This window comes from Microcaecilia unicolor, chromosome 2 (genome assembly GCF_901765095.1).
Source record: "Microcaecilia unicolor chromosome 2, aMicUni1.1, whole genome shotgun sequence".
In the NCBI taxonomy this organism is placed as follows: Eukaryota; Metazoa; Chordata; class Amphibia; order Gymnophiona; family Siphonopidae; genus Microcaecilia; species Microcaecilia unicolor.
The window spans coordinates 7,028,992-7,043,487 of NC_044032.1; the positions used below are offsets into that span (position 1 = coordinate 7,028,992).

The window sequence follows — 14,496 nt, forward strand, 5'->3', positions numbered from 1 at the left end:
CCCACACATTCTTTTTCCTTGGCTTTTGACATTTTCCCTCATTGAAGTGTGCAAAGTTCTTTGGTTAGTACTCCCTCTTTCACAGTGGAACCAGCAATGTGCATGTTGACCCCCTGCTGCCCCCTTTGATCTAGATAAATACTGATGTTCCACATCCAACTCATGTACTTCCTCCACAACACTCTGCAACTGAGTAGTTACACTGAGGCAGTGGGTAAAAGAAATTGATTAATTCTAAGAAATCATATTTGTTAATTCTAACTTTCACTCTGCAAGTGAAGGAATGCCAGGTGGTTCAGATTATTTAGCTCCTAGCTCTACTGAGCTACAGGTCAGAAAGGTCAGTGAGAAATGAAACTCTGTCCCTTGTGAATGATGAAGGCTAGCTCAACATCTGTATATTATTAGGCATACTGAATAGTTTTGTAAGCAGGCATGAGCCAGACATATGACATATTGTAGTTTAAGAATAGGCTGAAATACTATTTAGAAGTGCTTAATATGTAGATATTCCTGATGTTTAGATTTGTTTTATAGGGAATTTGATTATGCTTATTTTAGAATATGTATTCTGTGTAGTTAATATGTAGGAAACCTTTTTAAATTCTGTATCATTCTTTGTCTGACGTTCTAAGTAAGATTAGACTGCAGTGAAGAGGCCAACATGTGTTTTAAGTTATTCTGCATTTCTGGCTGGTTCAATGTATAAGCTGATAGGTGAAGAAGGTCAGGAAAAGTCTTGATTAATTATAGGTAGATGTAGAAATGGTCCTGAAAGAAATAACAAACTATAGCCGTATGCTATTAAGTAAGACTGGCCCTTGACCCCCTTAATGAATGCCAGAGTTCAGTTAGTAGTTAGTATGAACCAGACTAGGAATATGAGAATAATAAAATGTAAGAATATCCCTTAGCTTCTAAATGAACCCAGTTTAAGTTATAGATGGGAAATCAATCATAATAAGAACATGTAAGAGATGGGAGCCACAATGTCTGGTGTAAGAGGCCTCAGGTCACAGGTCAGTTTAGAATGTCTGGAACCTATGTAACTGATATTTGTATGGAGCTGATTGGTTGAGGCAAGGTAATCAATCTATTCCTTAACCAATTGGAGAGTAAGGGGGGCTAGGCTAGGCTAGACTAGGCTAGATAGAACTGTATTTAAGTAGGAGCAGAAGCAGTTTACGTCAGAAGGACAGAAGGAGCTCAGAAGAGAAGAGAAGGAGAGCTGAAAGAGAGCAGAAGGAACAGACAGAGGAGAAGAGAGCTGAAGAGGACAGACAGAAGCCACAAAGATCCAGAGAGCTGAGAGAGAGAGAAGAGAGCTAGAACTGATGTCCTGCTTTGTTTGCTGGCAAATAAAGAAGATTTCTCCCTCATTCTGGTGTGCTGTCTGACTCCTGAAGTATCATAAATTCATGCCTCCATTCCTGCAACAACACAGGCCTCTACTATCTTGGATACCATTGGCAAATTTGAAATAGGTTTCTAGAAGTCTATATTCAAAGCGGTTTAAATGGCCAGGAGAGGGTCCTGGCCATATAAATCAATTGTCGGGGGCTAACTGGCATATTCAGTGGCCCTTAACTGGACAGTGTCAAGGAATATACCCAGCCCTCAAGCCCTCCCTGAACCTGGGGGGGGGGGGAATCGTCAGAGGGACCGGAGGTCTGCCGGACCTCTAGCCCCCGTTGCTCGGGGCAGGGGTAGTCAGAGCCTGGTGGTCCCATGGACCTCCAGCCCCTGTGTTTGACAGGTTTGGGCTTTTGACAGCCCAGACCTGTCAAACAAGTGCGGGAGGATTGTGCTGAGCGCATGCTCAGGCACAATTCTCCCGCACTTCTACCCCATGATCAGAGATAATTGCGCTGCTTAAATTTGCATGCATTATCTCTGATCCTAGGTCCAATAGTGCCCCGCGCTGTTCCAGCGCTATTTTAGAGCGCTGTTTGGAACAGCGTGGGGCTTTTGATCATCTGGGCATTAGTGCCTAAGCCAAAACAGGCTATTTTGTGGGTGGTCCGGGATGGAGTCAGCACTTAGCCGGGTAAGTGAACTGGATAAAAAGGATCACATAAAACATAATCCTATCTTTATCCAGTGTAATTTATCCGGTTAAGTGCGCTCGCTGTAAAACTTGCAAAGGATTTGTGTTGGGGGTAATTTCTCCAAATGGGTTAGTTTAGTGCATAAAAAACTACAAAATATGTGGCAGTTTCGTTGAAAGGCGTTACGTCCCTTACAACTGATGAAAGATTGAGGGAGTGTGGTTACAGGGTGATTCTATGTTCATATATGACTAAAGCTCAGTTGGCACATGTGGGCGGGCAGGGAGGCGTGGCATGTTCCAAATGTGAGCAGAGCCCTCGCTCCTTTTATCATGCTATATGAGCTTGCCTTAGGCTGCGAAATTTTGGGGCCCAAGTTAGAAGGTATTTAAGTCAATTGGTGGGATGTACGATCCAAGGATCAGAAGCTCAATTTTTGTTGGACAGACCCAGGGCATTCCGCTCCATGCCTAGACAGGCTAGTGTTTTGTGTCATAAGTTGATTTTAGTGGCCCGGAAAACGGTATTGCACTACTGGACATCATCGGATCCTCCTAATTTTTGGCATTGGAGGAATCAGATACATCTTTTAGCCACATGGGAGGCAAGGGCGGCAAGGGGGTCCTTGGGATGTAGGAAGAGATTTGTTCAGATTTGGGATCTTTTTTTGCAGTCTCTCAGTCCTCGGAGTCATAGCTTAATAGTGAACAATGTATAGAGGTTTTAGGAGTAGTAGCTGCCCAGTACGTTTTGTAGTTCGTGAAAGAAGATAGGGTCAATTGGGTTTGTGGGGAGGGAGGAGGGGGGGAGTGGGGATGAGTTAGGGATACTTGAGAAGTTATTGTTGGAAAATTTGATAAAAGTGTAGGTCACGGGGGCCTTTTGGTTATGGGAAGGGTGCTATATTTGTTCAAGGGGTTTATGGGGGACTCCTCTGGTCATGGTAGATGTTGGGTGTAGAGTGGAATAATAATATGGTTGTAATTAATAAGATACTTATAGTTTGATTGCTATCATGTTTTTATGGCCCTTGGTTATGTATTCCATAGTTGCGTGCAGATGTAAGAGAAACTTGATGCATATATAGATTTATATTTAAGTCCTTTGCAGTTGGGGTAGTGGAGATTCAAGAATGTACGTGATGCTCTTTTTGTATTCCTTGCTGGTAGGTCTATAAGGTCTAACGTATATATAAGCCTCACCATAAATAATTTTATGAACCAGGGTGCAGGTCTTGAATGTAATTTGATCTTTTAGTGGGAGCCAATGTAGTTGGGGTTTGGCTCTTTCATATTTTGCTTTTCCAAATGTAAGTCTGGCTGCAGTGTTTTGGGTTGTTTGGAATTTCTTAATAATTTGTGCTTTGCATCCAGCATAGATGGAATTGCAGTAGTCCAAATGACTTAACACCATTGCTTGCACCAGATTATGGAATACCTCCCTTGGGAAGACAGGTTTTACTCTTTTGAGTTTCCACATTGTGTAGGCAACTTATCCAGGTGCATTTGGAAATTCTTTTGGATCAAGTTGGTGGTGCCCAAAGTAATGGGAAATATTTCGGTATCTTTGTTCTACCTTTTATTGGTCTCTGATTGCATTTCCTGATACTTGAGGATTTTCTCTCGCTCCATAGAGTAATCGCTCGGGACTGACACCTCTATGATTAATGCTATTCTGGTGTTTCTCTCTTTTACCACTATATCCAGTTTTCTTCCATCCGGCTTTTTATCTGTTGGAATGAAAATGTCCCAGGTGATCATAACTTCTTCGTTTTCCAGATCCCAATGCTTTTCTCGTACAAGAACATTATGTTTGTTATTTCTTATGTAGAGTTTTTATCTGCTTAAAAACTATGAGGAGGGGCATAATCGGCATAATCGAACGGGGCGCCCAAGTTTTCCTGAGAGCGTCCTCGCAGGACATCCTCGGGAAGGGGCGGGGAAACCCGTATTATCGAAACAAGATGGGTGTCCATCTTTCGTTTCGATAATACGGTCGGGGACACTGAAATCTTAACATTTAGGTCAACCTTAGAGATGGTCGTCCCCGGTTTTCAGCAATAATGGAAACTGAGGACGCCCATCTCAGAAATGACCAAATCCAAGCCATTTGGTCGCGGGAGGAGCCAGCATTCGTAGTACACTGGTCCCCCTGACATGCCAGGACACCAACCGGGCACCACAGTAGACTTCACAAATTGCTCCCAGGTGCATAGCTCCCTTACCTTGTGTGCTGAGCCCCCCAAAACCCACTACCCACAACTGTACAATACTACCATAGCCCTAAGGGGTGAAAGGGGGCACCTACATGTGGGTACAGTGGGTTTCGGGTGGGTTTTGTAGGGCTCCCATTTACCACCACAAGTGTAACAGGTAGGGGGGGATGGGCGTGGGTCCGCCTGCCTGAAATGCACTGCAGTACCCACTAAAACTACTCCAGGGACCTGCATACTGCTGTCAGGGAGCTGGATATGACATTTCAGGCTGGCAAAAAATATTTTTAAAGTTTTTTTTAGGGTGGGAGGGGGTTAGTGACCACTGGGGGAGTAAGGGGAGGTCATCCTCGATTTCCTCCAGTGGTCATCTGGTCAATTCGGGCACCTTTTTGAGGCTTGGTCGCAAGAAAAAATGGACCAGGTAAAGTCGGCCAAGTGCTCGTCAGGGACGCCCTTTTTTTTCCCATTATTAGCCAAGGATGCCCATGTGTTAATCACGCCCCTGTTCCGCCTTGGCTACACTGCCGACAGGCTCACGGGAACTTTGGTCATCCCTGTGACGGAAAGCAGTTGAGGAAGCCCAAAATCGGCTTTCAATTATGCCGATTTGGGCGACCCTGGGAGAAGGACGCCCATCTCCCGATTTGTGTTGAAAGATGGGTGCCCTTCTCTTTCAAAAATAAGCCTGATAGAGGATCTTTTACTAAGGTGCTTCTACCATTTTTAGCTTGTGCTACTAATTAAAGAACGCTAAGGAGGAGATTGTATATATGGTGCCTACAAAAATCAATCGGTGCCTAGATTTAGGCGCCTGGAGGTGTGTTTTATTATATAGGATTTAGATTTTGCTCACACCTTTTTCAGTAGTAGCTCAAGATGAGTTATATTCAGGTACTCTGGATATTTCTCTGTCCCAGGACACCTCACAATCTAAGTTTGTACCTGAGGCAATGGAGGGTTAAGTGACTTGCCCAAGATCAGAAGGAGCAGCAGTGGGGTTTGAACCGGCCACCTCTGGATTGCAAGACCGGTGCTCTAGCCACTAGGCCACTCCTCTTGTTAAGTGCTAACATCACTTTAGCTTGTTAAGCCAATTAAGTTACGTGCGGTGTTATAGAATGTATGCTGATTTTGGCGCTTAAATCTAAGCGCACTGTATAGAATCCGTGGGTAAACGCTGGGATGCCCATTATATTCCTATGGGCGTCTCAGCATTTAGCACCAGGTGGTTTGTATTAGGAGCTAAAAATGCTAGTGCACCTTAGTAAAAGACATTCTAAATGCTGCTGATCAACCTGCTGAATACTGACCTCTTGGTGTTACTATTACACAACACTCATAGCTTTGGCGTGCCAAAGACCTAAACTAAAAATGAAGCCCAGGTCCCTGGTTATGCCATGGTGCCAATGAGCCAGCCCCAGGATTTGACTATTTTCATGATTAATGATTTGTTGTTCTTGTGTTATACAGTAGCTAGCTTCAAAATTAGCTGCATCATTTCAAACATGCAGAAAACAACCCAATTTTCAAACACAAGACAACTTGTATATATACATAAATAGAATTTCAATATCAGGTTGCTATGAGGCTAAGAATGTGCATGCAACTTTAAGCACTGCAAAACGGGGCACAAAGGTGCACGGTGCATGTAAATCAGAAAATATATCTTTTGAAAATTCAAGTAGTGAAAGAGTGGACTGAACAACCAGGTAAACTAAGGTTCAGACCCTACTGAAACTCCTTGTGATCTTCAGCACAGTAAGAGATTTTGTATCCTGTCTAGTGGTGACCCACACCTTCTTCTAAACAACCATCAAGTATGATTCATTACATTTTATCTTTTTTTAAATTCCATTGTGCTTATTTGTAACCTCCCATCCCTCACTCTCAGGTACAGCATCACCAGAAGGGAGACTTCCAGACCTCTCTCCTTTCACAGAGTCAGATGTTACATGGAATTCATCGGAAGAGGATTCATCGGAAGAGGAGGGAACAGCTATCTCTACCCTTCCGGGTGACTCCGCTGGCACGGAAATATCTCTTACAGAGTGAGTTATACAGCTTCCCCACCCCCCCCCCCACACACCCCGCCTTCCATCCCCTCTACTACTACTACTACTATTTAGCATTTCTATAGCGCTACAAGGCGTACGCAGCGCTGCACAAACATAGAAGAAAGACAGTCCCTGCTCAAAGAGCTTACAATCTAATAGACAAAAAATAAATAAAGTAAGCAAATCAAATCAATTAATGTGAACGGGAAGGAAGAGAGGAGGGTAGTTGGAGGCGAGTGGTTACAAGTGGTTACGAGTCAAAAGCAATGTTAAAGAGGTGGGCTTTCAGTCTAGATTTAAAGGTGGCCAAGGATGGGGCAAGACGTAGGGGCTCAGGAAGTTTATTCCAGGCGTAGGGTGCAGCGAGACAGAAGGCGCGAAGTCTGGAGTTGGCAGTAGTGGAGAAGGGAACAGATAAGAAGGATTTATCCATGGAGCGGAGTGCACGGGAAGGGGTGTAGGGAAGGACGAGTGTGGAGAGATACTGGGGAGCAGCAGAGTGAGTACATTTATAGGTTAGTAGAAGTTTGAACAGGATGCGAAAATGGATAGGGAGCCAGTGAAGGGTCTTGAGGAGAGGGGTAGTATGAGTAAAGCGACCCTGGCGGAAGACGAGACGGGCAGCAGAGTTTTGAACCGACTGGAGAGGGGAGAGGTGACTAAGTGGGAGGCCAGCAAGAAGCAGATTGCAGTAGTCTAAACGAGAGGTGACAAGGGTGTGGATGAGGGTTTTGGTAGAGTGCTCGGAAAGAAAGGGGCGGATTTTACGGATGTTGTAAAGAAAGAAACGACAGGTCTTGGCAATCTGCTGGATATGAGCAGAGAAGGAGAGAGAAGAGTCAAAGATGACCCCAAGGTTTCGAGCCGAGGAGACAGGGAGAATGAGAGAGCCATCAACAGAAATAGAAAACGGGGGGAGTGGGGAGGTGGGTTTGGGGGAGAAAATGAGAAGCTCGGTTTTGGTCATATTTTATTTCAGGTGGCGTTGAGACATCCAGACAGCAATGTCAGACAAGCACGCTGAAACTTTGGTTTGGATGCAAGGTGAGATATCAGGGGTAGAAAGGTAGATTTGGGAGTCATCAGCATAGAGATGGTAGGAAAAGCCATGGGATGAGATTAATGAACCAAGGGAAGAAGTGTAGATAGAAAAGAGGAGGGGACCAAGAACAGAACCCTGAGGTACGCCGACAGGCAGAGGGATAGAAGTAGAAGAGGATCCACCAGAGTGAACACTAAAGTTGCGGAGGGAGAGGTAGGAAGAGAACCAGGAAAGGACAGAGCCCTGGAATCCAAGTGAGGACAGGGCTCTACTGTGCTTTCATAGCCCATTTATGCCCACTTGCTGTCATCTACCAATCTTCCATCTATCCAGCCCACTCCCATCCTTTCTACAAAAGGCTGTACTGTAATGATCAGCTACATCTGTCTATGACAGGGAAGAAGATCCTTAGTGAGAAATTCAGGCAATATCTGGCTAATATTGAAAGTGATTTAGCCTAGGAAGAGGCTCTATTGCACGATGAAATCACTTGTTCCTGCCTATCCACTAAACTGAACAGTGACACTGAATATTAGTAACTAACCACCACCAGGGCTGCTGGGGGGAGGGGGGCAGAGGAGCCAGAATTCCCCTGTCAGGACACAGGTGGTTGCGTTAATGCAATAACCCGGTCCTGGCACAAAGGAGCAGGACAGAGACAGACCCTGGTGCCAGGCCCCCCTTGGAGGCTGGGGAGGAGCAGACGCACTGACACAGAAAGGTAGGGAGCAGGGGCGGCCTGAGCGAGCAAGCAAGGGGTGGCGGTGCAGCGTGTCCCAAGTGTGGGGGGGGGGGGGGGGTTGTGACGGCTATGGCAGCCCTGCCCCAGGCCTGGCTCTGTATCTCAGTGGACCTAGCCACCACTGTACTATCCGGTGAGGGCTGGGACAGTCTATGAGTGGAGCTTGAGTAGAACCTGGGTAGAGCCAGTACTAAACTAATTAGCATCAATATTCAGAATGTTAACTGGTTCAGGGCCGGTCTTAGGCAGAGGCGACCAAGGCGACCGCATAGGGCCCCGCGCCTAAGGGGGCCCCGCGCAGCGTGCCTCAATGCTGCCTCGCTCGTGCCTCCGCTCCGACCTCCACCGCTGCTCACCTTAGTCGCCTGAGATGATCCCCATTCCCACGGCTCGGCCGCTCCGTTCCCGTTACCACCGGTGTAGCGCCCAGCCCTGGTTTGGGCCCACTGAGCCCGCCGTCAGCTCCCGAGTCCCCGGATCCCAGCGACTAACTGAGCGATGCCAGTGAGCCAGCCCAGGCAGCGACGGCCCCGCCCCCGATGGCGAAGACAAACAGTTGCAGCGCAACGGCTCACCTCCAGGCTCCAGCTTCCCACTCAATGTCCCACCTTCTGATGTATTTCCTGTTTCCGGACGCGAGGGCGGGAGTCACTGAGCGGGAAAAGCTGGAGCCTGGTCGGAGGTGGTGAGGACGTGAGGTGAGCCAACGTTGCTGACGCCAACAGTTGTGCACTTATGCCAAATCGAAATCGGATTCCATGCAGGCAGGAGATCAGGAGAAGTGTCTCTCTCATCTAACGACGGTGCAAGGGTTGGAAATGTCTGCCTCCCTGAGAGGAATTTGGCCCAACAACATTAGTTGCTGGAGAAGCTGAGCAAGTAAGATCTTCTGACTTGGAAGAGGCTGTTTCTAACATATCTGGGTTATTTTCACATAGATCTGCAGATATTTCTCCTGATAAAAATTTGGATGGCAATAGCAGATTTAGCTAAAACACTGCTTCCAGTAATTAATGATATGACACCTCGAATTGATCATTTGGAAGCTAGACTGCAATCGTAGGAAGAAAAGATTACTAAGCTAAAATCTGAGAATGGAAATCATGAAGTAGCAAAATCTGATATAAAGTAGGTACAATCAGTTCAAACTATTTAGTAACTGATGTGGCTACATGCCTCTCTGGTTTGATGGGTTACAGAGTAATAGGGGAATTTGAAAGTACTGGATCTTTTCTTAATATTTTTCCTTTATTCTCCTTTGTTATGAGAATTGGAACTACTAATTGTACTGGACTTGAACTGAATAATTTCTGGGGAGGGGAGGTTTCATGATAGCATTGTGCTTATTATTTCAATCAGTGTTTTTGTACAAGTTTAGCTTCATTTGTCTTTATTTGAAATTTCATGTATAAAAAAATGTTCTAAAAATGGAATAATCTTATCAATGGGGTGGGGCTAGGGTGGGGGCGGAGCTAGGTGGGGGTGGGGCTAGGATGGGGCCCCACCAAATTAGTCTGCATAGTGCCCCGCACTTGCTAAGACCGGCCCTGAACTGGTTAAGTAATCAGCTAAAGTTAAGACAGTAAAAAGGCTGTCCTAACTTTAGCCGCTGAGCTGACTGTGCAGCGGTACTGAATGTCGACCAGGAAAGAACTTTGAGTTCACCGCGAATAATCCCACAGAGGAAGATTAAAGACTGTGTCCACATGAGTTGAAAGACAAGTGAAGACTATCTAATATAATAAAACGCACCCTCAACGTTCTGAGGACAACGTTCTGAAGCCATCTGACGTCACTCCCAGGCTGAAGGGTTCGTGGATTCGTGGTGTGAAGCCTTCAAACCAGCCACCCGTCTCTGCCCCGCCCTCACGTCAAACGTCATGACGTCGAGGGCGGAAAAAAAAACCAAACAAATCAGGCAGCGCAGCGTCAGGGAAGGAGGCGGCGCTCCCAACGTCTCTAGCCTTCCCTTCGCTGTGTTCCGCCTTCTTCTGACGTCAAGGATGACGTCAGAAGAAGGCGGAACACAGCGAAGGAAAGGCTAGACGTCGGAAGCGCCACCTCCTTCCCTGACGCTTGGCTGCCGGAACCGCCACGGAGGTAAATTAAAAAAGAAGAAAAAAAAAAAAAGGGATGTTGGGGGGAGAGAAGAGGGTGGCCAGTAAACTTGAACAATGGGGGCGGGAGGGCAGGGGAAAAACGACAGCATGGATGCGAAGGGGGGGGGGGGCATGGATGCGAAAGCGGGGGGAGAAGAGGGCGGGCCAGGCTGGGACATGGAAAAGAGAGAGGAGCATGGATGCGAGGGGGGTCATGGAAGGGAGAGAGGGGACTTGCTGAAAAAGGTTGAATGGAAGTGGCAGGGGACAGAGGAGCATGGATGGGCATGGATTGGGAGGGCAGGGCTCAGGGAGAGAGGGAAATTGCTGGAAAGGGATGAATGGAGGGGGCAGGGGACAGAGGAGCATGGATGGGCATGGATTGGGAGGGCAGGGCTCAGGGAGAGAGAGGAATTGCTGGAAAGGGATGAATGGAGGGGGCAGGGGACAGAGGAGCATGGATGGGCATGGATTGGGAGGGCAGGGCTCAGGGAGAGAGGGAAATTGCTGGAAAGGGATGAATGGAGGGGGCAGGGGACAGAGGAGCATGGATGGGCATGGATTGGGAGGGCAGGGCTCAGGGAGAGAGAGGAATTGCTGGAAAGGGATGAATGGAGGGGGCAGGGGACAGAGGAGCATGGATGGGCATGGATTGGGAGGGCAGGGCTCAGGGAGAGAGGGGAATTGCTGGAAAGGGATGAATGGAGGGGGCAGGTGACAGAGGAGCATGGATGGGCATGGATTGGGAGGGCAGGGCTCAGGGAGAGAGGGGAATTGCTGGATAGGGATGAATGGAGGGGACAGATGGGCATGGATGGATATGGATTGCAGGGCAGGGCTCAGGGAGAGAGGGGAATTGCTGGATAGGGATGAATGGAGGGGGCAGGTGACAGAGGAGCATGCATGGGCATGGATTGGGAGGGCAGGGCTCAGGGAGAGAGGAGAATTGCTGGAAAGGGATGAATGGAGGGAGCAGGGGACAGAGGAGCATGGGAGGGCAGGGCTCAGGGAGAGGGGAATTGCTGGATAGGGATGAATGGAGGGGACAGATGGGCATGGATGGATATGGATTGCAGGGCAGGGCTCAGGGAGAGAGGGGAATTGCTGGATAGGGATGAATGGAGGGGACAGGGGACAGATGGGCATGGATTGGGAGGGCAGGGCTCACACTCTCTCTCTCATATACAATGTCTTTCTGACTCTCACTCTCACACACTCTGTCTCACACTGTATCACATTCACTCTCTATGTGCCACACAGTCACTCACACACTCGCTTGGTCTCATACACTCACTCTCACAGAGAATCTGTGTCTCACACACACTCTCTCTCTCGCCCACACACACACACTCTCTCTCACACTGTGTCTCACATACACACTTGCACACACTCTCATTCTCACACACACACTCTCTCACAAACACACTCACACCCAGACTCACTCTCTCTCTCACACACTCACACTTTCACTCTGACTCTCAAACAGTCACTCTCACATACACTCTCCCAAACATACACACTCCGAGGAAAACCTTGCTAGCGCCCGTTTCATTTGTGTCAGAAACGGGCCTTTTTTACTAGTTTTTTAATGTTTTATGTGTGCTCATACTCCTTCAAAGGACATCTCACAGACCAAACGGTCTAAACTTTGTCCCTTTCCTCATACACTTACTTTATAAAACATTTTTCACCAACAGTGCTCAAAAAACGATTTCATTTAAATGAAAAAATATCACTCAAGCTTCTCGGGTCCCGACACAGACCATGTTTCGTGTTGGAGTTGTCTCAAGGAACCCAATTGAAACAATTGCTCTGGTTGTGTGGAATCCTTGAAGGCACAAAAGCATCAAAAATAGAATCACATTATAAATCTCAAAAACAATTATATTAGCTGATCATGAAGGCAACGGATCAAGGCAAGGCAATACCTTACAGCTCTCTCTCTTTCAGCTCTTACAAACACGCCAGGCAACCCGGAAACAGAAACGTCCCCTTATTAAAACCACTAAGGGGAATGACTGATCCAGGAAAAGCTACACTATTGGAGGCCTGATAATCTAAACTGCTGTCATTATAAATAAAAAAAAGCTCACCATTCAATTTCTCGATTGAACCTGTCTGGTTCTTTAGTATTCCAACCACAGAAAAGTACAGGCTGGCCAAAGGACGATCCAGCACAGGAGGAAATGCTTGAAACACGCTTTATTTGCTGCTTGGACAAAGAAACCCAACACGGTCCGTGTTTCGGCATTAAAAATGCCTTGCTCAGGGGTCACATTGGTTCAACAAAGAGTGCTGAACAAACAACGCAGCCCATAGGCATCCGCAGAAAAAATAATGAACGTATAGCTTAATCCGAAGGAGTCTGTTCAATATATTGTGACCCTTGAGGCAGGCGTTTTCAGTATGCTGAAACACGGACTGTATCGGGTTCCTTTGTCCAAGTAGCAAATAAAGCGTGTGTTGGATGTGTCCTTTGGCCAGCCTCTACTTTTCTGTGGTTGGCAGTGGCATAGCTATGGGGGCCATGGGGCCTGGGCCCCCCAAATTGGCTCTTTTTGACCCGCCTCCCTACCACCACCACATCCGCCCCCCGTGGCCGCTACTGCCTCCCCGCGACCGCCCTCCTGCCATCACTTCTGCCCCCCCCCCCCACCGTCACTGTGAAGGTACCTTGCCCCCTGCCAGCTAAAGCATTTGTCCCATGCTGGTCTCACATTGCCTGGCGCCGTCTTGTTTTCAGTCGCTGTGCACTCTCGTTTTAATGTGCACAGCGATTGAAAACAGAATAGGGCGCCAGGCAATGTCAGACCAGCGTGGGACAAATGCTTTAGATGGCGGGGGGGGGGGGGGCAAGGTACCTTCACAGTGGCGATGGGGGGGAGGAGCAGCGGCGTGGGGCAGAAGCGATGGCAGGAGGGCGGCCGCGGGGAGGCAGTAGCGGCCGTAGGGGGGCGGATGTGGCAGCGGTGGGGAGGCGGGCCAAAATATGCCCCCCCACCTTGGGCTCTGGCCCCCCCCCCTCTAGTCGAGGTCTGGCTACGCCCCTGGTGGTTGGAATAGTAAAGAACCAGATAGGTTCAATCTACGTAGAGGTTTTTCCTGTTTGCTGTGGCTGATCTTTAGTACATCCACTTCTGTTCCCTATTCCACAACATCCTCTTTTGATCTCTGCCCCGTGAAAACGTCGGAGCTTCCAGTACAATAAACCAGAAATCATTCAAAGTATGCTTATGTTGTAACCAATGTTGTATGAGAGGGACTTCTGATACCGCATTTTTAGAACGGGACAAAGTGTAGACCATGTGGTCTGTGAGATGCAAATATTCTTCACTTGACTTTCAACTCATGTGGACATAATCTTTAATGTTCCTCTGTGGGATTATTCGGGGTGAACCCTTATGTTGGGCAGCAGGAACATACAAACAATAGTGCTTCACACTGATCAGGAAAAGGCCATTTTTTATTTATTTCATTTATATTATTAGGATTTATTTACCGCCTTTTTGAAGGAATTCACTCAAGGTGGTGTACAGTAAGAATAGATCAAACATGAGCAGGAGGAAATTAGAGCAGTAAAAATACTCGAACAACAATACAAAGTATGGCATGGTATACTACTTACAACGTCAACACAATATGTACTGGAACATTACAATTGGTAGTGAAGGGTAAGGCAAAGTTGTAACTTATAGATGAGTAAGAAAGTAGGAAGAATTAGAAAGTAAGGTGATTGATTTGAAGAAAGTTGCACGTGAGGTCAGAGATAAACCAATCCTATATCATATCAAGAAAACCACAAGGAAGGGGGAGGGGCTCCTCATTGCATGTGGTCACCAGTTTAACTCAAGGGCAGATCTGGACTGTAAGTGATTATTTAATTCATTTTCATTTTTTTAATTGATTGGTTCTTTGTCATGTTCAAATTTCTTATGTGTTGTAATCCCTGATGCAGTCCACTCCTCCCACTCAAACACAAAAGCAACACCTCAAAGTGGTTGGTGAAAAGTATCAAGATGACCCAGAATGATGAAAACGATATTTTTGTTGATTACAGTATGTTCAATCTTGATCCAATACAAGTGTTTGAGTATAAGCACATCTGGGACTGTGTCTACACCTGTACTGGATCAAGACTGAACATACCGTAATCAATAAAGACATATTTTTAATCATTCTGGGTCATCTTGATACTTTATTCCAATTCCTGATGCAAGCCAAGTTGGCTTTTTATTGATATTTGATAACTAAATTATCTTGATCAGCATTTTATGATTTTATTATTTTTATACATTT

At 46.8% G+C, this 14,496-nt stretch overlaps 1 protein-coding gene across 1 annotated transcript in view; it reads left to right on the forward strand.

Annotated features, from left to right (window-relative positions):
- LOC115461774 (CMRF35-like molecule 6) overlaps positions 1–14,351 on the forward strand; it is a 29,002-nt gene extending 14,651 nt beyond the window's left edge. The window contains exons 3-4 of the mRNA XM_030191819.1: positions 6,155–6,311; positions 14,156–14,351. Of these exons, the coding sequence (XP_030047679.1) occupies positions 6,155–6,311; positions 14,156–14,351 (353 nt within the window). The remainder of the gene's footprint in view (positions 1–6,154; positions 6,312–14,155) is intronic.
- Positions 14,352–14,496: the final 145 nt, after the last annotated feature.